This window comes from Colletotrichum acutatum (assembly GCF_030867785.1).
Source record: "Colletotrichum acutatum strain CBS 112980 chromosome Unknown BDZ83scaffold_22, whole genome shotgun sequence".
Taxonomy (NCBI): Eukaryota; Fungi; Ascomycota; class Sordariomycetes; order Glomerellales; family Glomerellaceae; genus Colletotrichum; species Colletotrichum acutatum.
In genome coordinates, this window is record NW_026849016.1 from 62,200 (window position 1) to 85,733 (window position 23,534).

The following is a 23,534-nucleotide window of genomic DNA, read 5'->3' on the forward strand; positions in this document are numbered from 1 at the left end:
GTTACCTTGATCCGCACATTCTGAGACCAGAACTTTTTTACCACCATTTAAGCTATGCAGATGACCCTCGAAGCCATTGTTGGTATTGTAGCCCTGTTTGTAGGGCTACCACCTACATGTTTTATCCTCTGGAAAAATTGCATTCGCAAGGGACAAAAGCCGAGGCAGGGTAAGGACAGCAGGAACCCAATGCCCTGACTAGATTCATGCTAATATGAGACGAACCAGCTATAATCCCGTTACACCGACGACAAACGACCACTCCAAATCATTCTCCTCATTACGAGCAACCTCAATGGCCAGCACCTGGCTCCATCTGGAGATCTCGGACGATAATTGCCTTCGAAACGGAAATGAACAGGTCTCCCAGTGACGTGCCTCCCTCTCAACAGAGCTGGCCGACTGGAACCTATACCACATACCACTTGGGAGGCCATCATGCTTGAATTATGGGAAGCAAGGTGCAATATTCCTTTAGAGACGTGGAACATCTCCTCCGTAAGGTCCAGATGTGAAAGGCGCGGCCCACGTTCGTTCGCCGTTGTACTATTGCATGTGAACCATATACAAGCGGCGGTTCGATAGACCGCGCCGAAGATAGACGATAGTGGCAAAAGAGAAATATGTACATGTACCTGGAACAGAAGGAGTTCAAGACCTCGAAGAAGCAAAACTTGTGATAGCACAACCTGGTTTCGATCCAGGGACCTCTGGGTTATGAGCCCAGCGCTCTACCCCTGAGCTATTGTGCTTGTATTAGTGCTTGTTGATGACGGTATCCTCACTGTTTCCGTTCAAGAAGGGCCAGTGTGGAGAGTGAGTCATTCTTGAGTGAATTCTATTTGGCCTCGTCTCCGCTGTGGAAACGTGAAACCCAAAGCCGAAATGGTTGGCGACGAGGACGGAGGCGGGATGGGGCGGACGGGAGAGAGGGTCTCGTGATATTGCATCGTGTGAGGCCAAAAAAGCGTTTGCGGGGGGGTGTCGCCTCCACTTCCTCCACCCTTTAAGCCGCGAGCCGGAAATCCCCCGGACAGGAATTCAACGACATGGATAGATAGTATTACAACAGGCGCTTCTTAATCATCGAACCCCTCAAACTCATCGTCCTTCCCGCCAGCCGCCGCCTTGGCCTGGTTCTTTTTCCTAATCTCCGCAATCATCTCATTCAGCTCCATCGCCTTGATCTTCTCCTCCTCCGTCATGGTCGACATCCGCTCGGCCTCCCTCTTACGTCTCCTCTTGTCGCGACGCTCCACCCGCACGTCGTCCCTCTCCGTCTGCTTGCTCCACGCCTCGTTGGTCTTGCGCTTGCGCTTCACCTCATCCGCGGCAGCCGCCTTCTCGCCGTTGCGCTCTGCTTCCGCCGCTGCTAATCTCGCTGCCTCCCTCGTCTTGTCCTTGTACGTGAAGTTCTCCCAGTCAAAGTCCTCGTTGCCGAGCCACTTGTCTCCCTCCCAATTCTTCGTCTCAGGCATGCGCGGCAAGCGCAGCAGACCCCATGCCTTTCCGAGGTCGGCCCAGTCGAGGTCCTTGACGCGGAAGATGGAGGTTGTCAGGTGAGCGTTGTAGCTGCGTACCCAGCTCACGAAAGCCCTTTGCGCCTTGTCGTGGTAGGCGCGGTCGCTACGGAGGACGTCGCGGAACTTTCCTGACACCTCGTTTGCTTCCTCTTCGGTGATAGTGATCTCGGGTTTCGTCAGGGGGAAGATGGGTGTTTTGCGGACTTCGAGGAAGGGAATGTAGTCCTCCTCGTGGCCGGGCTGCAGGAAAACAACCGAGAGGCCCTTTCTGCCAGCTCTTCCGGCACGTCCACTTCTGTGGATGAAAACCTTGGGATCTGAAGGAGGATCAACCTGGCAGACAAAGTCTACCTGCGGGATGTCGAGACCTCTTGCTGCAATATCTGTGCACAGCAACACGGATGGTGATACCGAGTTGACAAACTTGTTGAAGCTCTTTTCTCTTGCCTTGGGAGGGAGCTTTCCGTGCAGGGGCACGAGTGTGAAGCCTTCCGGCATGATGGTGGGCAGAACGTGCTGGAAATAGTCGACGGCAGCGCAAGACGACAAGAAGACGATGCTGCGCTGTGGCCGTGGGTTGAGTTTCTCGAGGATCTTGCTCAATGCCGGAAGCTTCTGGCTTGCTGGCGTGACGAGGTAGGACATTTGCAGACTGATTGGCGTTTTCCGATCTTCAATGATTCCTCCATCCCTTAAGCTCTTCACGCGCACGGCAATCTTGACCGGGTTTCTCAGACCTACGGTGATAATCTGTGAAACTGCCTCCGAAACCGAAGCACTGAACAAGCCTGTTCTCCTCTGCTTCGGCAAGTATCCCAGAATCCTCTGAATGTCCTGCTTGAAACCCATATCCAGCAGACGGTCCGCCTCGTCGAGAACCAGCATTTCAAAGGTGGAAGATGTGCAGTGGACATGCGGGGACGCGAGAAGCTCAACAAGTCTACCCGGCGTCGAGACCAAGATGTTGGGCGCATGCCTGACGAAGTAGCTGAGGTCTTGCTGTGTGGTGGTCACTCCGCCGACGAGCAGCTGAGGGACGATGACCGGCACCGTCGTGTCGGGGCGCTTTTCGTCTTCTTTGAGATGGGGCAGGATCTCGGCGGACGGGGGATGGAAGCCGGCGAGGGACTGGAGGACGGTATGAATCTGAATGGCGAGTTCGCGGGTTGGGGAAACGATGATGGAGAAGACATGGCCGCGCTTCGTCGGTTCGGAGAGGCGCATGATCTTTTGGACGATCGGGAGGAGGAAGGCTAGCGTTTTACCACTGCCGGTGACAGCCTGGGATAGTCAGTATTCGCTTCTGCTGAAATCAATGGTGTCGTCTTTACCTCTACTACAACATCCTTGTTTCCAAGGAATTGCGGCAGACATGCTGCTTGTACGGGCGTCATGCGCTGGAAGCCTTGGCTGGACACGAAGTCGAGGATCCATCTGGGCGAATGTTAGTTGGATGCGCAAGCAGAGGCAGAATGTGAGGGGATCGTACTCAGCCAAGGGAGGCGTGAGGCCTCTCCAGGCCCTAGGGTCCTTCTTCTTCTCTTCGGGCGCCATGGTTCAATTGGTCTGGGACAAATATCAAAAGGATGTCAGGCACACCGAGGATTTGCGCCGCATGCGACTTCAATGAGGCCGTCCGAGCTGGAGGGGCTTGATTTCCAGAAACTTTTTTCGTTATCGTTATCTTTATCGATATGACATGTAGATTATCTTATCTTATCGGCTACCTACCTTAGGTAGACGGGCTGGGTGGGTGTGCTCACGTGGGGCAGTGACAGCATTCGAGGCCTCCTTGGCGCCATGTCTCTGTCCGACCGCCCACGGACAAAGACAGTGTGATATCATTCCGATTGACCCCCAACCGTCCTCAGCCACTCGCCTTGACATCCCGCCCAAAACTTTCAGCCCGTTTTCGCAGTTGAGTGGTCTGGAAAAATCAAGGAAGAAGCACACAGTCGCATGTCTCTTGTCACTTTGTGCACGTACCGAGTACAGGCTGCCTACATGAGGCAGCTCGGCAGCGGAGAGACGGGATGAAGTGCATCCACCGGTCGAACCCACCCGGGGCGCGCAGAGAAGAGGAGCCACGCCTGAGAAGGACATGGAACCGGCGGGACGGCCGGAGATGGCTTCACATGCTTGCAGCAGTAAATGGCGTAGCGCAACCCACTGAGGAGGGAACCAGAGAAAAAAAAATCACCGCAGATTGAATCGTGCCCTTGAGAAAACCCCCCCCTGCCAAATGGACTTGGAGTGCAGCGGTGCGCCCGACAGGCCGGCCATTCCTGGGTAGTCGCGTGCACCGGACATTTTGGAGTGGGATTCGGGGCGTTGGCCATTCGGCCCTCGGCACACTGTGCTGCGGTTTGTTCAGACTGTGGTTCACCCTGAGAGTTGTCTTTGGATGATCCTTGACTTTTGCTTGTGCTACTATTTCATGAGAACCGCAAAGGTTGATTGTTTAATTTCCATGTTGAAAATGGGTGAATGAGAAACGGGAATCACATTTCAACATCCCCAAGGGTACCTAGAAGATGTACTAAGGTACATACCTTGAGGATCTCAGGTATGGCAAGTACCTACCTACCTTAAGTGTAAGGTAACCTTGAGAGGCTCCTCCATACTAAGGTTCTTCGGTCCTTCCAAAGGTGCAAAGATAAGACGGCTTACCAAAGCAACAGTGCGGCCGGTTCCCAAACACCGTTTGGATACGTCGCTGCAAGTACTCGGTACCTTGGCCCGCGAAAAATCCTCTCTCCCAGTCCCCAGGAATCGGCAGACTCGCAGCACAACAAGACACCGACGATCCGGCCCAAACACCTCGTCCTTAAACACATGTCACGCTGTTTGCTGACCGACCGCATGTCTCCGTGGTCTTCTTCCCCCCCGTACCAACCCGGCTCAACATGCGGCGGAGTTGCTCTCTGCTGCATTCTCAAACATCACCCTGGATCCAATAGCCCAACCAGCCTCCAACCTCGAACCCCAGGCCCAGCAGCATAGCCATCAAAGGAATACCGGTAATCGCTGTTCACCGGCAGCACCCTTCGCCATCTACGACACCCACGCCCGCGCCGACTCCTCCTACGCCTCTCCCGCTTTGGACCCCCACGACTCCCGTTTATCTAGAAGAGACAGGCATCTCCACTCCTCACTCTGGCCGCTGAGACGACTCTTGTTCCCCTTCCAACGCCTCTTCACGGGAGCTGTCGTTTGTCCTGCCCTCCCGCCCTTCCCTTACAATATGTCGTCCGTCCGCGCCATACCCTCCACCCCGCGGGTTATCTCCCCGAGCCCAACACCTTCAGAGATTGATGCAGCGTCACAAGATAACTACTTTGGCCCGGTGACGAGGTCTGCGGCGAAGAAGAGGCGAACAACGCCTCAGCCGCTGGAGGAACGGGCAGAGGAGGATGACTACGAGCCATCGACAATGCGCAGATCGCGCACGAGAAGCCGGTCGCCCATCGAGTCCCGCCGAATCACGCCCATGACCACGGTCAAGTCGCAGAGCAAGAGAGGCAAATCGCCCATCATCCCGAGCGAACCGATCACGGAAGAGGTCACCGCCAACGGCGAAGCGAACGGCAAAGCCAAAGCTACGACGGCCAACGGCCACCTGGCTCCTCCCTCTGCCGCTCCTACAGGATGGAGCTGGCGCGATTTCAGTCGAAGCCCGAGTCCGCTGGGCTTGATACCAATTCACAGGAAGTGGCGGACCTTTGTACACAAGCACGAGGTGCCCAGGAAGATCTTGCACGTCTCGATCGGGTTCTTCACGCTGTGGCTGTACGTTTCGGGTATTCAGACAAGCTCAGTCGCGCCGTGGCTCTTTGCTGCACTGATGCCCATCACCACCGCCGACTACCTTCGTCACAACTACGCCTCCTTCAACCGATTCTACGTCTCAGTCCTCGGCGCGCTGATGCGTGAGAGCGAATACGCCGGATGGAACGGAGTCATCTTCTACCTGCTCGGCGCGTGGATCTCGATGCGCTTCATGCCCAAGGACGTCGGTGTGATGGCCATCCTCCTGCTCAGCTGGTGCGATACCGCCGCCAGCACCTTTGGACGCATGTACGGCGCTTACACCCCGCGGATCCGCCGCGGCAAGTCGCTCGCAGGCTCCACAGCCGCCTTCCTCGTCGGCATCGCCTCTTCATACTTCTTCTGGGGATGGCTCGCACCGAGAACGGGACCTTTCCCCGGCGACGAGAATTATCCCTTCATGTTCACGGGAGCGCTGCATCTACCCCGCACCATCGCAAGCGCCGTGGGGCTTTCGGACGCTCAGGCTACCATCACCGGACCGCTAGCGCTCGGAGTCATGGGTCTGTGGTCTGGATTTGTGGCGGCCGCCAGTGAGGTGGTGGACATTTTTGGCTGGGACGATAACTTGACGATCCCGGTCCTCAGCGGGGCTGGTATTTGGGGATTCCTCAAAATCTTTGGCTAGAAGGCGGAACTCATGGGCCGGCGGGGGAATCTAGACGGGCGGGAAAGAATTTTGACTAACTCACCGACGGCTGCTAGTACACCAAACGGCAATCAGGATCAAGAAGTGAGAGAGGGGAGTCGGTGGTTGGGGAAAAACGGCGCGTCCTCTGCCTCGTATAAACGGCTGGCAATGGCGTTCTACTTTGCATGATTAATCGGCGTTCATATCGTGTCCACTGGGATAAGAGGTAGGGGATGGGGGCGGGGCAAGGCATGGGATGGTATGGCAATGGCAATGGCATGCGAGGACGGCCGGAACGAGGAAACATACCATCATCACGACAACGACGGGGTATCTCGTCCACCAAGTTTGTACACTTTATTTCTTTTATTGTTTGATGCGAATACAGGAACGGAAACACCAGGTACGGAATCAAAGGAAACGTACAGAGAGGACCTGACGTCCCAAAGCCACGGGTATATCATAGTTAGCTGATATTGCAAGATAACGATAAAAAACATCAGAACTTTCCCCCTTCTTACACTGATTTTGGCCCTACTTTTGCTTTGCGCCCCCCTCCCTCTCGTCGTCTCCGTCTCCGTTCGACCCCTCACTTTTTCACCCATCTGACATGCATCTTTTCTCGCGCGATGACACCGAGTACAAGGACAAGGCCCCGAAGAAGGAGGTTTCTTGTCAAAAAGGATTGGGGAACCATCAGAGCGGTCAAACATCGTCACTGCCTTAGCGTCGTGGTAGGGAATGGCAGAGAAAAGGATCGACCTTCTTGGTGCAACTTGTGAGTTTGAGCTTTGCGTCTTGGCCTGCCGATTTGAAGTCGCAGAAGCCGTGAGTGAATGGTGGGTGGGCGTCTGTGTGCGTGAGATTAGCCCTATCTATGAAAGATGAGTATGATATGTGATTTTCTACGATCATCGTCACATCGCGCTTTCGTCACACTGCGGGCACAATTATCATCAGCAAAAGAGCAGATACATCATCATCATCGCCTTCGTCCCAGAGTGTTCCATTCCGGAATTGGGGCTGAGTGGAAACTGGGCTGACGGTCTGGCTTGTTTGATGCGGGCAGCTGCGTTGGCTGGGCGATGTCGTGCAGCTTTCGGATCTTTCGTTCAAGGGCTGCTTGTGCTTATGTTTTTGCCTTGCCTTGTCATCCTCACCGAGTGGCATCGTAGGTTCGGCCATTGGTATATTTTCCGAGGTAGGATGAGCACAGCATATAGGTAGCGTGGCCTTTGAAGTTTTACAAGAAGGAACATATACGAGGCGGGATTGACGGGCGACACGACACGAGAGCGAGCTCAGGCGTGTGTGAGAGGGAGATGCGTGAGACGTTGGGGATTGCGCGGATACAAGCGGCTTGGGAGGAAACATAAAACACATCACACACCAGACTTTTTTGAACCGTCGGCCTGATTATAGATTTGACCTTACACGACGGTCGATCCGTGCAGGATACAGAACACCATGCGGTACTGCAGTGCCGGCGCTGCGCTGTGCTTCCCCTTCTTCTCATCCTCGTTCTCATGCTACATGACACGACTTTACTTACATACAGAAGGCGTTTACGTGGCTGTAATTGGCATTCTCACACTTACGTTGTGCATTTGAGGCTCGAACACATTTTATGGCGCAGAAGAAATCTTGGCCTGGGCTGAGAATGAATGATTTGATTAGAGAATTCTGTTCACGACTGACAGGTGAGAAACGCGTGAGAGTTGGGAGATGCAGAGGGGCATGCGAGTGTATCTGCAGGATGGGCGATGGCTCTCGGATGGCGTCGATGGGAGGCGAGTGAGTAGTGACATGGGGCATTGGGGGATTGGGGAGATACAAACGACAATGTAACGTCGACTGGTCTCCAAAGAAATACGTGAAGGGCGATCGAGGAAAGGTGTTGATTGGGAGTTGACAGCTCGCCCTTTTCTCTTTCAAGTCATGGACCAACGGCTCGTTATCCAGTAAGGTGGTGCCCCATCATCAAGCAGCCCTGTTTGACTGCATCTGCATCTCCGCTCCTCACGTTTCCCGGTTCATGCCATGGCATGTTACCGCGCAGCATGAGAAGAAGGGCAGCAGGGCGCAAAAAAAAAAAGCCAGCGATGGTCTCGGGTAGGTGAGAGGCGGATGTGCGATGTTGCGTATGGCCTGTCCCTTCCACCACCACACCCCTCGTGTGTCTGTCTCTTTGAGATACGCCTTGTGCCCATGTGGCCGCCGCCCGACCCCCTGGAAGACATGACATATCCATACCTTGCCCCATTGGTGTAGGAGGGGAACAAAGGGGCACTGGCGATTGCGGTGTTGGTTCGGAGTCCCGTGTTCAACTTTTCGAATTTACAATGTCACCCCATTTTCCTTCGCAACTCGGGAGTTTGATAAGTCTCAAAAAAGTCCGAAGAAAAAGAATCTAGAAGCGCAATGGTTTAAGAAGAGTGAAAAAAAAAGAAGGTTTGGTGGGCACGTTTTCCGTGGCACAGACCGTTTTCTCGTTTCACCCGTCAGATCAGCGGTCGTCATCGCTCAGTCTCATCTCATGTAGCCTCTTAGTGAGATTCTGTCTCCTTCAGTCTCACATCAACTTCAACACTCCACGCCCGTTACCACCAAGCGCCCAACCCCGAACGGAAGCTCGGAATCGGTGACGGGCGAACACAGGAAATTCACCTCTCGGTGGTCAGTGCCTGCGGTCCCTCTTCCGATTCACTCACAAACCTTTTTGGTGGCGTACGCCGGATGGAGGATGGAGGGGGTTCGAGCCTCACAACCGAAGCATTGGCTCTCTTACACTCACTCTACCACTTACCCAGTCGTCCCCCATGCAAACCCCAAGGCCCCCGTGTCCATCACCAGATGAGATCTCGACCTATGGGCGATACCTCACATTTCCTGACCCTTGCTGGGACTGGGGTAGGTACACTACCTAGCCTGGCCTGGATAGCTCATACATCACCTTAACCTTTGGCGACTACCGCCCCAACGTGACTATTGGCGCCATGACTGTCATTCAAAGTCCCTACTGCAACACTAGCCGGCTAGTCGAGTTCGAGAATGGTCGTCTGCGAGGACGTGCCGGCTTCTCAAAGTCTCTAGGTATTTTGGCGAGCAAACTGTCCAAGGTGTGCCTGTCTGGATGGGACTCATGGGAGTGCCGTTGGAGTGAGTGTCTGCGTACAGATAGAGAGAGACGAGCCATTCATTGCCCCTCCCCCTCCTTTTCCCCCCATTGACACATTCCGCACCAAGAAAAATCCTGGACCTCCTGGACCGGCTCCGGCTCGAGACCCGGGCAAGCCATGGGCCTCCCTTCGTCCCTCTAGACCCGAAAATTTTCTGCTCGCGCGCCAGTATGCTACGATTTTCTTTCTATTTTTCTTCTTCTTCCTGCCATGCGGTAAGTTCAACCGTCAGATGGCTCCCGGGGTAATCCCCGGCAAAAGGGGGCATCTCTCTCATGCAAGCCCGTATCCCCCTCCATTCACAAACCACCGCTCGGGGTGTTCCAGAACGCCGTTCGTCATCCGGGGGACACCTTGCGTGAGGCATCTCGGGTCCTTGCCGGTGTCGAGGAGGGACGAAGAGGCAGCCCAGCGAACCGTGGGTTATAAAGATGAGGAGGGGGAGGGAAACAGTTGGCCATGCCATGGATCACGGCAGCCCGTTTGCGTTGAGCAGATTTATGGACCGGAACTGAATTGATCACTCAGTGAGCAGTGGCCGTTTTTGCCTGTCACGCCCGCATCAATCCCCATGCAGCACGCCGTATGGCATTGCATGTCTTCAACCTGACGATCCTACTCACACGGGAGACGAGTGAGAGCCGACTTTACGTTGGAGAGCTTGGATACTTGATACTTTGGAGACCAGTCGGTTGAAAACAGGTATCCTATGTATCATGTAGCCAGGTAAACAGGAATGCCTTGTTGGCTGCCTTGCCATGCTCATCATCATTGTTGCATTTGAGGTTCCACCCCCGGTACATGGAACCCAGTTTGCCGATTCCTAACAACTACCCGAAGAGTAAATCAACCGAAAAAAAAAAAAAGTCAATGTTCAGGTGCCCATCTAAGTTTACGGCGTATCGTATCGTAGCACACGGCGCACGGAATTTGCAGATCCACACGGGCAGCAGAAAAAAGAAGAGGAAGAGATGCCCACAGCAGCAGACGCATGCCTAGGCAATGGGGTGACGCGAAGCCAATGCGCCGCTAGATCAGATCGGAAAAGGGCACGCCGTCATTTGATTGTACTCTTTTCCCTTCTGCAACTCATGACATTAGGCAGACAGAAGTGCAGGTAGGCTTTTGTGAGGTCGTTGGGTTGATGATGATGATGATGAAGCGTCCCTTTCGATTGGGCTGTTTCGGGGTCTCTTTGGGTACCTTTGCGTATAAGGTCGACTTTGGGCTGCCTCTCAACTCACTCTCACTTCTCGGTGCTAGTCCGGATACTCTCTCGGCTCACTCAACTCTGCGGGTGCAAATTGGAACCAACTTTGTCAACCGTTACCGGCTGACGATGACGACGGAAAACTTGGGAGGGGGAGGGGGATCGGAGGCCACTCACTTACACCGCCGCTCTTGGAACTGCGGATGTAAGATCTGCCCAGGTTGCCCGCGTTCTTACACTTCCCAACGCAACGCGCAAGCAACGCAGAGCAACGCAAAGCAAAGCACAACATACATTTTCTCAAAAGAGCATGCCTGGTATTCTCAAGAACCGCAATTTCGTTTCCAGAGATCACATGCGATGCATCTCGTAGAGGAAGCTCCGCCTTTGCGCATACATACATGCCTCACATACATGCTGTTGCTCCTGCGTATGATGGGGGCCTCTCGTAGATGCACTCACACCCCCACCCTTGAGGGGCCTTGAGGAGAGGAAGACACGCAAAGAAACAGAGACAAAACCAGATAGATGGGAGAAGGGAAGAGGGAATCCTCGCATCGGTGATGGAAGTTCGGCGGGGGCGAATTTGCACTTGAGTCGGCGCCGCTTTTCAACATTCATCGCCAATGGAACATTGTGAAAATATGTCGATTTAAGCCGACCAGTTGCTGCCCGTCACACCCCCCCGTCAAAAACGTCTCTAGACTCTGCATCTTTGAGTGCATCTTGGACGGAGCCAGGCGTGCCAGGGTCATAGGGTGGGATTACAGGGGTTGATGATGAGCCCTGCCGGAGCCCTGGGGAGGTATCCAGTTCAGGTAGATTCTGGAAGTCGTCCGTCCTTTTGCACCAATCAAAACTCTGAAAAATGATAATGATTCGAGTCAATCAGAAGCGGCAAAAGTAGACGGTGTGAGAGAGAATGGGAGGGGAAGACTCGGGAGAGGGAGCAAAAGGACTCTGAGAAACCCAATGGGGGCGACGAGAAGTCCCGACCAATGATAAAAAGCCGGAATAAACTAAGTTGAAGTCGAAAAGGGGAAAAGGTACTTGCAGGGGAGCGAGGTAGGTACAACAAAATAAAATAAATAAAAATAACACTTAAATGGAATAAACCAAAAAAATATATTATATTCTGGGGGCTCCCATCTTGACAACGCATCACCACATAAAATGCCCGAATCTACTGCACTTCTGCCTGACCTGACGCCAGGGTTAAATCACAGAACGAATACCTTTCATTACTCTCCAGTCGCATTCGCACATTAGTAAACGGCAACATGACCGTTTCAAGAGGCTATAGTACCTACAGATACTTCTAACTGGGGGAACTCTTTTCCTGCCCAAGAAACGATCAACAGTTGGGGGGCACTTCTTTATCCCGCAGTCCACACCCGTCCCCGGTTCTATCAAGAAGGTGGCTCCCTCAGTCCAACGAGGCGACGACACGAGCTGCGTGGGAATGGACAATCCCACGCTGCTTTTGATTCAAAGTCTGTGAGGAGTTGCTTGGCTTGCATGCTCGGTACATGTATCGCATTGTCCATATCTTGTATTGTACCGTCGTGCCTGAGCATTGCCTCGTGGTGTCGTTGAAGACGTCCACATCAAAGACGATATACCTCGGGTTGGAAGATACCTCGAGGAACGCCAGGTTCGTTCGCAATTGCGAACGAACAGCAAAGGAAGAGGAGAAGTGTCCCCTCTTCCTGGCCCCCGGCCGGTCTTTGCCCCGTTACATTCCCATTCCATTCTGGTCTTGTTCTCCCAATCTCTTGCTGGCCTGTTCTCCATCCCGCCCTGCCCTGCCCTATCCAAACTTCTTAGCTCTCGATATTCACCCTATCCTGTCCTATCCCCTTTCATCCCAACCCATCCTCACCCTCGTTAGCCCGGCACGCTCGTTGGATCAGAGTTTCGATCAACGGCGGGCCCCGTCTCGTTTCCCCGTAGTCCCGGCTTTCCCTAATCGTCCTGACGTCTGCCCATCGTTCAACTTGCCCCAAGTTGCCTTCGTCTCCATCTCTGGCGTGTATCCGTTTGACCGCCCTCCTCTTCCTCTTCCTCCTCCTTCCCCTCGACACCGCATCCGTCACGAATCAGGACCATACTATGGCCCCTCTCCGGACGCTTGAAAGGCCGGTTCGGCTTGCGTCTGACTGGATCGATAGAACACATACGACCCGCATGGCCCTCCGTCATACGTCCTCTTTTACCTCCCATCTACGGCCATGGCGTGTGTGTCCTGTCCGCCAGAAGAAGACGTCGTCGTTGGATTCCCGGGGGGAGGGGTGTGTGACTGCCATCGACCAAATGAACGTACTGTTTGCCTTCCGGACTCTTCTGCGTACACTTCTAGATTCTACACACACCTCTTACACCCACACCTTCTTTCACACGCCTCGGCCCCTTTTGGAGCTAAAGCACCTTCTATCCTTCTTGACACCGCACGGGCGTGGACGGAAGGGAGGGAGGGATGGAGGAGGAGGAGGAGGGTGGGCCACCCCAAGCAACCACAAACCATACGGGCCAAGGTTGATGAAGGAACCCTCCACGCCATGGACGTGGACTGAAGGCGTCCGTCCCTGCCCACAGAGCCCCATGCCCCTGGCTTGCAGGTTGCAGCCATTCCATCCTTGCCTCTAATCGGTAAAAATGAGTAAGGTAGTGCGGAAATACTTTCGAGGTTGTACCTCCCTTGTCATCAGGTGGGTGGTTCGGCAATGTCTGGAACTGCATGTCTCTTGGTTCGCCGTTTTACACGACATGCATCATTTTTTTTTCCTTCTTCTGCCTTTGCTTGAACCCACATACCTACATTCTTCTCCGTGTGTCTGGTCTTGTCTTTGTCTCTTTTGCCCTCCCATCCCACTCTTTTGCAGCTTGCCAACCTGCGTCGGCCAAGTCCGTGCCCCCTTGAGTTTACTGTTCTCTCCTCTCGTTTCTCTGTCAGTATCGACCCTGGCTACCAAAGTATTTGGCATATTTCGTCTGGATATCCCGCAGACTCTCAGAGATATTAGATCCTTTACCCGTTCCGGTCTGCCCACCCCCATCCACCCCATCGTGGACTATCTCCACCAATCCCACTTGTGATAGTCGCCTCCCTCGGCATATGCAGACACCTCTTGCTCCCTTGCTCTCTCTCTCCGTCCACTTCTTTGCCTTTGATACTTGCCGCGTTTTTTCCATCATTTTTACTTTCCTCTTGAGAAATAGGAAACGCGGCATGCAGACATAGTAGCAATCTGCTTTCCCTCCTTCTCCTTGGTTGGCCAATGGCTCTGTCCATCACCCGCCCACCACCGTCCGGCTGCCACCCCTTCCAATGCCCACACCCTCAACATCCAAACGCCTCATCGTCGTTGGATCTCTCTCTCTCTTTTTCACTTTTGTCTCCTCTCTTTCTCCACGGCCCATATATCCACATCAACAAGCGTTGCGGGTGAAGACAGGGTTTAGTCTATGCCACTTCCCTGACACTAACGCACAGGCTAGACCAGGCCCAGACAGGTCGACCGGCTGCCGCTCATCATGGTCCTTGTCAATGTCAATGTCCATGGCCATGTCCATGGTGGACGTTGTTGTCTGCGACCCTTTTGGCCGCGCTCTCTCTCTCATCATCCCATCACATCATGCCCTTGGACCATTCCGTCTGTTCCCCCTTCCGCGGAAGGAGACCCGGTTAACGATGAAGCCACGGCTTGTCATCGGACGAATCGAGGCTTGATGTCTTATCCCCCTTCCAAACAGACGAAGAATATGGAGTCCGAGGAGGGTTTCGGAAAAGTATAAAAGGGCACAACTTGAGCGGCTTGATTTTATTCACTTCTTCTTCCTTTCTCATCATCAGATTCCTGGACTATCTTCAAGCTTCCCTATAGCTCTCTCCAAGTTCTCTTCTTTGCCCAACAAGCAACTTCCTTGCACACTTGACTCTGTCTCACAGAGTGCCGCCATCCCCAGTCAACACTTGGACTTAGTCATCCCTTGTTTGCTTCAAATAGGTTCCCACATCGTACACACAAAGTACACGTCACGCCTCTATCGTCAACTGCCGGCCTCCACCTCTTCCTCCGCCCATCATGTCTTCCCACTACAACTCCCACTACACCCTCCCTTTGCCCGTCCCCTCCCACAAGGGCCAACACTACCCAAGCTACAGCAGCACCTACTCTGTATCGCCTCCAGAGACAGATGAGTCCGTCAGCTCTGGCACCGGTCCATCATACAGCAACAGCGGCTACTCTGGCGGCTACTCGGTGGCCAACTCCAGCTACGCCGGAAGCAACAGCGGCGACTACGAGAGCACCCACCACTCGGCCAGCGGTGTCGACTTCAACGACTACATGCAGGACCGCTTCGCCCAGACCTTTGACCCCATTCCTCTCGACCGCAACATTGCGGTCCAGGCGCAAACGTAAGTTGATCCCTTCATGCGGCGGCGGCGGCGAAACAGAACAAAGAGGCTAACGAGAGGCAACGCAAAAAATAGATCCGGAAAGCTCAACGCAAAGCACCGTGAGCTGCTGGAGCTGCAAAAGAAGGCGCAAGCTCGTCTCGCAAAGACGCGCGAGCGCTTCAACGAGGGTTACCGCGACGCTCAGGACGTGCGCGCGGACCTCGAGTGGACGCAGAAGAAAGTCTCGTAAGTCGCACCCTTTTTTCACTCTCCATTGCCTCTTCCGGGACTCCGAAAAGTTGCAAGGGGAGAGACAAATCTGCGGTCCTGCAGTATGCAATCCCAGAAGATTTCCCCGCGAACCAGTGGGGAAATATCTGAACCGGATTGCTGGTCCCCGATTGAATTGCGCGACTACAACATTGGCGTCGGAAAAGGAAATCTTTCGGGGGGGGAAATCTGCGAGATCTGAGACATTGCGGCTAACACGCGGACCTCTTTTTGTGCAGATCACTCAAGAGCAAGACTTCTCGCAAGCACACCAAGGAGTACAGCAAGGCCCGCGCTCGCTACCCGTCGCCCGAGTATTAGAGAATTTCCTCTGGTTTTCTGGGTGTTTGCTGCGGATTTGAATTGCGAAAGCTTCTCAGCCGCGCGATACCGACGACGTTGAAAGCAAGCAGCGAGCTTCTCCTTTTTCAGCCTTGTGTTTTTTTTTTTTCCAGCGTGCCATTTTCAACTGCGACCAAAAGAAAAAAGTTCCAGCCTGCCGTCACCACCACCACCATTGCTACTACCACTACCACCACACCACACAAAAACGCACGACATACATACATCCCTGCCGACAAAACTGCAGGAACGAAGATACCAGATTCCCGGAGATTTACTTTGCATTTGATTTTCTTTGGATGAGCGCACGCCTCCCTCCATCTCCGCTTGTTTACTTACTACCATTTTTTTCTTGGGTACATATTGGGCTGGCAAGCAAGGGAGGGGAAGAGAGGAGACAGGGGCCCTAGGCGAACCTGACAGCCGGGACGGCTTGACGCGCAGCGGCACGGCGCGGGGCGAGCATGGGGGGGCCCGCCTAGCCGCCCATCTCACGCTGCTTTTGCGACGGGCAGGGCGGCGGACCTGCGAGCTGCGAGCTGGAGCAGGGTCGAGTGAGAGTGGGTTGGATGGGGAAACATCATTCCCAAGCGCCCGGTAAACCTCTCCACACACACGTACATGCCCTGGGCAGTTTTCCCCAGATTTGGCAGACGTAGGGCTGCTGTGGGGTTCCGACCGACCTTCTTTTGAGCTTTTGCCTTGAGAGTGAGAGGGGGATGTTTTTGTTGCACGAGACGATTATGAGACATGATTGGATGAATGGAAAAATGATTTGGGGCGGCTATGTTGTTAAAAGTACGCCTCACCCCCTCCTTCCGAGGACGACGGGGCCAAGGCCAAGTAGCCCGGGGGCTGCAGTAGTCGTTGGAAGGGTCTGTAGGCCGGTAGAACGGCTCGGTGGAGACAGACGGGGAGGGAGGGGACGGGAGACAGGGAGACCAGGCCCAAAGTGAGGGTACAAAATTGTTGGCAATCTGTTTGGAGGCGCTTGTCCTCTTCGGGGCGGTGGGATATTGCTCTTTCGGGAAGGATAGCGACGGGGAGCTGGACGTGGGTCATGTTCCTCTGACCCCTCGGTGGTTCTGTAGCGACGACAGGGTGTTTCTCCGTCTCGGGATCCATAGTCATATCATAATCTCTTCTTGTTCGGTCGTGGTGGCCCTTTGCCGGGCTGCTGGTCCACGATATGTCCACCGTAACAGTACCGTCGTGATCCCGGGGCCTCCGTAATGCCACCGTAACGATCCCCCAGGCCTTGGCCCAGCTGGGGGGGTTCCATATATCCAGTGATATATCAGGTGATGAATGGACCATGATGTTTCCCCCCCTAGCATGTGCTCAGCCAGCCAGTGATATCACGTGACGTGGTCGGTGAGGTCGTCGGTGTGTGGCATGTCGATATGCCAAGTCGCATGGTTGAGAAGGCATCCAGTCGGAGGTGAGGTAAGCATGTCGATATATGTTGACCTCACACTCGATGCCATGCTCCACGCGCCTCTCAGGTGTCAACCCATCCAATATCGAACATCGGTAGTCCCGTCGACGTTTTATCAAGCCGTCTGAGCTTGGGTACCCCTCGCTACCCAAGTCCCCTTGGACAGAACCCCAGCCTTCTTCTCAAGCTTTTCCCATGGGTTCTCATTGGACGCGGGGTCGTAGTAACCCTCCCACCAAGGCTTGCCATCATTCCTCTGTTGCTGCTGGTACCCCGCGCGACCACCACGCTGGTGTTGGTGCTGGTGCTGGTGCTGGTGCTGCTCGGGGCGTTCTCTCGTCGGCATCGTCGTCGGAGCGGATCCCATCTCCTTACCCCACGAGGCGTCAGGCCGCTGGGGCAGAGCCGATGGTGTTGGGAGGGAAGAGGAAGTCGTGCTCTGTGCTTGCGGCGCCGAGGTTCCGTCTTCTGGTGCCGCACCCCGGCTGGCGAGTTGGTCTATCAGACTCTGCGCGTGGGCGAGCGCGGGTGCGACGGTTGGGTCCGAGTAGAGACTTGCGCCGCCTTCCTCTGCGTCCAAGTCTTCTCCGGCGGCAGCACCAGCGGCGACCGCAGCAACGGTTCCGTCGTCTTCGTCGTCATGGTCGAGGGCTATCTCATCGGCGTTGGCGGCGGGCGCGGCAGCAATCTCGGTCGTCGTCGTCGTTGTCGTTGATGGAGCGGGGCGCGGAGCGCGAGGGGCGAGTGCAGTCTGGTTTGCGCCTGTCGCGGAGGAGACGGCGTCGGTGCGGTGGTTGTATTTGCGCTTCTTGGCGGCGGGCTGGGTCCCGAAGGAGGCGAAACCCATGAAGGCTGCCATTTCGGGGTCGATTGCGAGGGAGTCGTCTTCGTCCATTGTAGCGGTGAGGAGGTAGCCTTGGGGTCGGTTGGCAGCGTCGTTGCAAAAGGGTGCTCGCTGCGGGAGAAGTATGGGCGATGACGTTGAAAAAGAGATGTTGGTATGGATAAAGTAGGCCGACTTCCTGCAGGAAAGAAACAGCTCCGGGCGATGTGGGGAAGGGGAAAAGCAGTCAGGCCAAAGAGGAAGAGAAAAGGAGCTTTGGGCGCGGGAAGAGCCGTGGACTTTTCTCAGAGAAAGGGGAGAGAAAAAGAGAAAGAAAAAAAGGTCGAATTAAGAAGACCCTTGTCCGGCACTGGCCCGCTTAATTACAGCCTCGTGGGACCGGGGCCTACCTTTCTATGGGAAATAACTTGGGGGCTTCTAGATTTCCAGGGTCTTGAATGGCATGTCGTCGATAAAAGAATGACGGACGACATGTTCGGGTATCTGCGGCTGTAGGTACGGGCGAATGAGAGGCAATAAAATTATTCGTTTGCGAATCAAAAGCATTGTGAGAGGAAATCAATACCAGTACTCCCTCAGGTACCTACGGATTTCGAGAGCAAGGGGAAAATGCTCGAGTCTCAACCGTCGGGCCTCTGAGTCGCTGACATCATTTGAAACGCGACGTACTCCGTACCCCTGGCGCGGATCCCGGAGCTTGGGGCCATGGTTTGTGCTTGTCTTCAACTTCATTCCAATATTTAGACAACGACAGCCTCTTCCCTGGTAGAGACCCCGAATACAGCGGCACCACTTCGAACCACAGTCGCACGTAAATACCCGAGCTCTAAGACGCGAAATCGTACCGGAAACCTCCTCCTGATAGTGCTATCAACAGCGACACTCCCACGAAGCTCCACACAAGCTCCGAAGCACATCTTCAACCTACACGATATCCACCATATCATTATCTTCACAACATCAAAACACGCGTAGAGCATCATGGCGTCCCCACCAACAGCAGTCACTCTCCGCTCCCCCTCAAAATACACAACCGCTCCCTCTGCATCACCATCAACCTTCTCGGCCCCGCCCCTCGAATGGCTACTCCGCACCTGGTCCGTAACCCACTCCACCCTCGCAATGTGGCGTGACGCCCGCAACGTCCGCATCTCCTACGCCTCCATGGCCCCCAAACCAGACGGCACTGCCCGCATAGACGACCTTGTCGAGTACGAGTCCAACAAGACGCCCCACCCCTCCGCGGCCGTCAAATCCGTAAAGGGCGTCGACACCGCCTGCGCCGTCGGGGATACCTCCGTCTGGGACTGGCGGGGTAAGGGGTGGTTGTTCTTCGTGGGCAGTCACTGGGAGGTTCTCGGGTGGGGGGAGAGGCGGATTGAAGGCAGCGGGGAGGTGGAGAGGTGGGCTGTTACATGGTTTGCGCCGACGGTGTTTACCAAGGAGGGGATTGATATCTACTGCGACCGGAAGGAGGGATTGAGTGCTGCTGGGTATGATGAGGTTATGGGTGCACTGAAGGGGCTGGGGGCCAAGGAGTTGGTTGGCATGGTGGAGAAGGATATGTTGCCTGTTGAGATTGCGTTGCCCTGGAAGGAGGCGTGAGCAATGTTTGTTTGGATACTGCGTTGCCGAGTTCAGGTATGTCTTCGAATCGAGTTTTCTAGTAGTGATATAATACCTAGGCTGAGCATCTATTCTTTCATATAGAACCCATCACAACAGCAAACGAACAAGCTCGCAGCTGTCTAGTAGCGCAGCCTTGGATGTCTTGGTTCAAGACTCTTCGAGCACTTATCAATCTTTGTGTAAAAGTCTCTGGAAGTGAGTCTGACAAAGTTCTGATAGGTAACGACGGTTGTTCATTATCTCCCAAGGTCATCGTCCAAAGCAGATTGCCACCCATCTGTGACGAAAAGGCAAGACATGTCAACGTACTTCGATAACTTAGTCCAAGACTATCCAAGCAGTCGATCAGCATTTTCTCTTGGTTACTGGCCATTATATTACTCTGCCTTATTATTGAGAAACTCTTTAGGCTTTTCCTACTCAAGTTGCTGCCCCCCAGACCCCATTAGTGATAAAAGAAGAAAAGGTATATAAAAAGAATGCCGACGGCTTGTTCCGAGACTGCTTCAGCGTGCGTCTAGCATCTTGTAGAGGATGCTGCGAGAGGGGGTGAGGAGATGTGGATGTCCTCCTTATTGGTGTGTTGAATTCTGCAGAGTGAGTGGCTCTTACGTTCACGGATGCTATTCATAGCAAGCTACTAGCCTACCCATAACCGTTCCTCATCTCTCGTCACGCCGCCCCTCGCTCACGTTCGCCCACGAATACCCCGTCACCTCCCAGGTTCATCCCATCCACGTCACCTCGCCCCTTCCCATTCTCATAACTATCCCATCCCACTCCACCAGATCAATCCTCCAACTCAGTCCCTTCAGCCCGGTTCTATTTCACTCAAAATCACTCCCATTTCCCTCATCAGTCAAACCAAGTAGCCAGACAGCTCGAGGTTCGTGGTCCAACCCACTTTCGTTCTCCAAGCATCCGAAAAGACTCTGGATTCGATTCCACACTGGTGAGGATTGAGCGATTACTCCAGGTGGCAAAAGTTTCCTTTACCACCATTGTTGGCTGGTCCTGCTCAAGTGGTTGGATCAGCTAGCAATAACAGTCGTCCGAAACCTGATGGGCGGTGACTATCTATTATTGGGAACAATCTGTTGAATCTATAATAAACAGAGATCACAGGTGTATGTAGTCCCCTGATCTTGGTGATACTCACCCATGGCTGAGTGGGAGGCGAGGACGATTATCATCACTTCGTAAGTCGGGCGGCGTCAGACCACAATTTCTTTTGCCTAATATCGATGCCGACACGTTAGAAGGGCCTAGTCGTGTTCGCGCTCGCTTGGACCCGGCAAGGTAGTATGAAGCTGATGTTACGGGGGTCCATACATGCAATAGGATGGACAAGGAGACACTTTCAATAAACACAGTAAAGTAGATCAAGGTGGAAATTCGTATTCAATTTCAGTACCATTAGCATTATGTCATCCTCCGAGTCGAATTCCAAGCGAATGAAATGGGTATACTGCAAAGCCCGTCCAATGTGATCATGCCGATTTGAGGTATCATCTCCCGAGCAGGCTTCTGTCCTTCCTCACCCCACATCTCTCCCGCGTGCTACAAGTACATGTTTTTGATGTTTTTACTATTTCGTTGTATGAAATTATTCGTCGCAAAAGGGTATTTGAAAAATCATTCGTGTCGGAGTATCGTAAAGCGCAAGGGGGTATTGACGTCGCAGCAAGAGAATCAAAGCGTGATTGGTGACAGCCGTAAAGGGGTCGGCTTTAGTGTGACCAAGCTATTCCCCCACACGAGACCTCAAGTCAGCACTCGGTGCGAACTCAAATGTTTTCGATGACACGAGAGTTAATGGCTTGTTGGAAGCCGGAATCCTGACCTCCAAAATCGTTGAAGTCGCCAGTGCCGTGGTTGGCACCGCTCGACTCGCCCGTTTGGTTGTTGCCGCTGAGCGACTGCTGGATGTTGGGCATGGTCTGGCCAGGGCCAGGCAGGAAGATGACCTTGCTGTTAGAAGACTTGGCCATCGCCTGCATGGCTTCGAGGTAGCGGATCTGCATGGCAGGGGCAGACGACAGAATGTCGGCAGCCTGGCGCATGAGCTTGGCAGATTCGACCTGGGTCGTGTTAGTTATGAAATGCAATTATGTGATATTTAGAATGCGTACCTCAGCCTTGGCGGCAATGATCTTGCTCTCACCAATACGCTTGCTCTGGGCAGCCATGGATAGCGACTCCTGCAACTCTTGGCTGAAGATGATGTCCTTGATAAGCATGCTCTCGACCTGGACACCCCATCCGGCAGCAACATCCTCGATGATCTCGCCAATGGACTGGGCAATCTCCTCACGACGCTCGATAACGTCCTGGAGAATACGGGCACCGACGACATGGCGGAGAGTGGTCTGGGTTCGCTCCATCAGGGCCTGGCGGACGTTGGAAATACCGAAGGCGGCTCTGTGAGGTGCGACAATGTGATAGTAGATGACAGAGGTGAGGTGCAGGGTGACGTTGTCCTTGGTCATGCAAGTCTGCTGGGGAACCTCTGCCATCTGAATCTTGACGTCGACCTGGATAAGCTTCTCGCTGAGAGGGTTGACCTTGACAAGACCAGGGTCGACGGCCTTGTAGAATTTGCCAAACTTGGTGACCAGACCGACATTACCCTGATTCACGTTCTTGTAAGGGTTCGGGCAGACGATACAGCAGGGAATGGCACCGAGAGTACCAATGCAGGCACCAAAGGTGTTGACTGGTGATGTGGTGTTAGTGATTTGCGATTGGCTTGAAAGGAGAGGGAGTTGCAGGTATAAGACATACTCATGGTTCCGTACCAGCCCTTGGGGTTGGCATCTTCGGCAACAACTCTGGCGTAGCTGCGCTGGAGATCCTCCTTGGTGGGAGGCTGGACCGTCATCTCATTGTGAGGCTTGAAGCCGCCCTGTCCGAGACCGAGACCGCCACCGTTGGCCGTGGTCTCGCTACGCTCCTCATAGTCGGGGGCGCGGGCCTTGCCCGTGGAAGTGCTCTCGTGTTGCGGGGCGCTCATCGTGGGCGAATGCGATCGGGACGAGTTGGCTTGGAGAAGGTGTCGTGCAGATGTGTTGGAAGAAGAAGCTTGTCGAGTGCGGGTCTCTAGATGATCAGAAGCTTCGTTGGTGGATTCTGAGTGATGAACCATGTGTGCTGGCTACGGTATGAATCGAGATGGATGGGGGCACGAGGTTCTTAAGTAGACGACGTCTGGGGTAGGTAGGTACGAAATGGAGATGTGTCGAGGGGAGAATGAAGACCGGGGAGTGCACTAAGAGTTCTAAGACCAAGGGATCATAGACACCCGACGGATCTAAGAGCAAGGGTCGAATCATTTCGTGGGACAGGGTGGGCTGTGTTTGTGCCCAGGAGCTCTTTCCTTGGGGTCATCTTCTTGGGGCCTTCTTTCTGAGGTGGTGGTGGTGGCACTGAGCTATCGGCAAGCGCGATGATAGGCGGGAGAGGAGAGGAGGCAGTCGCAAACCGCGAAAAGGAAGCTACAGGAGCCGAAGGGTGGAGCAGGGGTCTCGCAGCACCTCCCCCAAGAGTTACCATTGTCACCTTCGTGCCTTCAACATCAACTACGAATATGCAAAAGTGCAGGAGCGACCTTAGGTGGAGCTAGAGGTACCTCCCCCATGTTCCAGTTGGTTGCCCCGTCTGTGTCCGTGGGCTGTTGAACGGGGTAGGGATGCGAGCACCAGGGAAGGAACGCTGGAGCCATGCGGGGCAGAAGTGCCCGACGGTGGAGAGCACTGCCCGCGAAACTCCAACATGCGGTGGCCCATGCTCAATTTGAGCTTCCTTCCCTTCATGGTCACGACGTTCTTTCTGCCTGCACTAAGGTAATCAATTATCTTGCTGACTGTTCTTCTCGGCACACATTCCGCATCATCACTTGCCCAGATACATACACCAGGGCATTCAACATGTTAAAAAGATCTCGTGGTCATGGACGGCCTCAAAAAAGCCGCAATGCTAGCAGAATCAACACCGATGCGACGGCTTGACTTTCCATATCGTACCCAATCGCGAAGCTGCCGGTCAGCCGTCTTACCTTCAAGGTCCTTACACCCCAACCAGAGTGGCATGGTTGTTTCTTCTCTTTTGCCCGGATAGACAGCGCGACTTTCACCCTCAACTGCGTGCGTCGACCAAGTGTGATCGCCCAACTGCTTCCAAACTTTACCATGAGGGCAATGTCGCTGCTCCGCCCTCTCCATTCTTCGCTGCCTAGGCAA

At 54.1% G+C, this 23,534-nt stretch overlaps 7 protein-coding genes and 1 non-coding gene across 8 annotated transcripts; 4 read left to right on the top strand and 4 right to left on the bottom strand.

The window, feature by feature from the left end:
- Positions 1 to 680: 680 nt before the first annotated feature.
- Positions 681 to 752, bottom strand: BDZ83DRAFT_t86. The gene has a single exon. It is a non-coding gene; the product is annotated as a tRNA-Met (tRNA).
- A 33-nt stretch (positions 753 to 785) lies between these two features.
- Positions 786 to 3,158, bottom strand: BDZ83DRAFT_185869 (DEAD/DEAH box helicase). Its single transcript, XM_060501550.1, has 3 exons — positions 3,013 to 3,158; positions 2,855 to 2,957; positions 786 to 2,804 (listed from the first exon to the last, which is right to left on the bottom strand). The coding sequence occupies exons 1-3, from the start codon at positions 3,075 to 3,077 to the stop codon at positions 1,080 to 1,082; spliced, it is 1,893 nt and encodes a 630-aa protein (XP_060367730.1). The 5' UTR covers positions 3,078 to 3,158; the 3' UTR covers positions 786 to 1,079.
- Positions 3,159 to 4,767: 1,609 nt separating this feature from the next.
- On the top strand, positions 4,768 to 5,979 carry BDZ83DRAFT_571980 (cytidylyltransferase; the record flags this gene model as incomplete). Its single annotated transcript, XM_060504457.1, has 1 exon — positions 4,768 to 5,979. One exon carries the CDS (start codon positions 4,768 to 4,770, stop codon positions 5,977 to 5,979), a length of 1,212 nt encoding a protein of 403 aa, XP_060367731.1.
- Positions 5,980 to 11,506: 5,527 nt separating this feature from the next.
- Positions 11,507 to 12,839, top strand: BDZ83DRAFT_611687 (uncharacterized protein). The gene has a single exon (XM_060507673.1). The coding sequence runs from the start codon at positions 11,901 to 11,903 to the stop codon at positions 12,504 to 12,506; it is 606 nt and encodes a 201-aa protein (XP_060367732.1). The 5' UTR covers positions 11,507 to 11,900; the 3' UTR covers positions 12,507 to 12,839.
- A 1,440-nt stretch (positions 12,840 to 14,279) lies between these two features.
- BDZ83DRAFT_185937 (uncharacterized protein) lies at positions 14,280 to 15,620 on the top strand. Its single transcript, XM_060501551.1, has 3 exons — positions 14,280 to 14,791; positions 14,867 to 15,019; positions 15,283 to 15,620. The coding sequence occupies exons 1-3, from the start codon at positions 14,457 to 14,459 to the stop codon at positions 15,362 to 15,364; spliced, it is 570 nt and encodes a 189-aa protein (XP_060367733.1). The 5' UTR covers positions 14,280 to 14,456; the 3' UTR covers positions 15,365 to 15,620.
- A 1,318-nt stretch (positions 15,621 to 16,938) lies between these two features.
- On the bottom strand, positions 16,939 to 17,718 carry BDZ83DRAFT_749741 (uncharacterized protein; the record flags this gene model as incomplete). Its single annotated transcript, XM_060513808.1, has 1 exon — positions 16,939 to 17,718. The coding sequence occupies one exon, from the start codon at positions 17,716 to 17,718 to the stop codon at positions 16,939 to 16,941; it is 780 nt and encodes a 259-aa protein (XP_060367734.1).
- An 824-nt stretch (positions 17,719 to 18,542) lies between these two features.
- On the top strand, positions 18,543 to 19,378 carry BDZ83DRAFT_185941 (uncharacterized protein). Its single transcript, XM_060501553.1, has 2 exons — positions 18,543 to 19,308; position 19,378. The coding sequence occupies exon 1, from the start codon at positions 18,649 to 18,651 to the stop codon at positions 19,270 to 19,272; it is 624 nt and encodes a 207-aa protein (XP_060367735.1). The 5' UTR covers positions 18,543 to 18,648; the 3' UTR covers positions 19,273 to 19,308; position 19,378.
- A 1,288-nt stretch (positions 19,379 to 20,666) lies between these two features.
- BDZ83DRAFT_611695 (SPFH domain/Band 7 family protein) lies at positions 20,667 to 22,870 on the bottom strand. The gene is made up of 3 exons (XM_060507674.1): positions 22,081 to 22,870; positions 21,429 to 22,012; positions 20,667 to 21,377 (listed from the first exon to the last, which is right to left on the bottom strand). Exons 1-3 carry the CDS (start codon positions 22,439 to 22,441, stop codon positions 21,084 to 21,086), a joined length of 1,239 nt encoding a protein of 412 aa, XP_060367736.1. The 5' UTR covers positions 22,442 to 22,870; the 3' UTR covers positions 20,667 to 21,083.
- Positions 22,871 to 23,534: the final 664 nt, after the last annotated feature.

Bases quoted from the DNA above. Each gene is read 5' to 3' on its own strand.
- BDZ83DRAFT_185937 (XM_060501551.1), top strand. From the start codon at position 14,457: ATGTCTTCCCACTACAACTCCCACTACACCCTCCCTTTGCCCGTCCCC. The intron at 14,792-14,866 runs GTAAGTTGATCC...CGCAAAAAATAG, and splicing joins ATTGCGGTCCAGGCGCAAAC to ATCCGGAAAGCTCAACGCAA. The intron at 15,020-15,282 runs GTAAGTCGCACC...CTTTTTGTGCAG, and splicing joins TGGACGCAGAAGAAAGTCTC to ATCACTCAAGAGCAAGACTT.
- BDZ83DRAFT_611695 (XM_060507674.1), bottom strand. From the start codon at position 22,441: ATGGTTCATCACTCAGAATCCACCAACGAAGCTTCTGATCATCTAGAG. The intron at 22,013-22,080 runs GTATGTCTTATA...CCACATCACCAG, and splicing joins GGGCTGGTACGGAACCATGA to TCAACACCTTTGGTGCCTGC. The intron at 21,378-21,428 runs GTACGCATTCTA...AACACGACCCAG, and splicing joins TCATTGCCGCCAAGGCTGAG to GTCGAATCTGCCAAGCTCAT.
- BDZ83DRAFT_611687 (XM_060507673.1), top strand. From the start codon at position 11,901: ATGTATCGCATTGTCCATATCTTGTATTGTACCGTCGTGCCTGAGCAT.
- BDZ83DRAFT_185941 (XM_060501553.1), top strand. From the start codon at position 18,649: ATGGCGTCCCCACCAACAGCAGTCACTCTCCGCTCCCCCTCAAAATAC.
- BDZ83DRAFT_185869 (XM_060501550.1), bottom strand. From the start codon at position 3,077: ATGGCGCCCGAAGAGAAGAAGAAGGACCCTAGGGCCTGGAGAGGCCTC. The intron at 2,958-3,012 runs GTACGATCCCCT...ACATTCGCCCAG, and splicing joins CTCACGCCTCCCTTGGCTGA to ATGGATCCTCGACTTCGTGT. The intron at 2,805-2,854 runs GTAAAGACGACA...TGACTATCCCAG, and splicing joins ACAAGGATGTTGTAGTAGAG to GCTGTCACCGGCAGTGGTAA.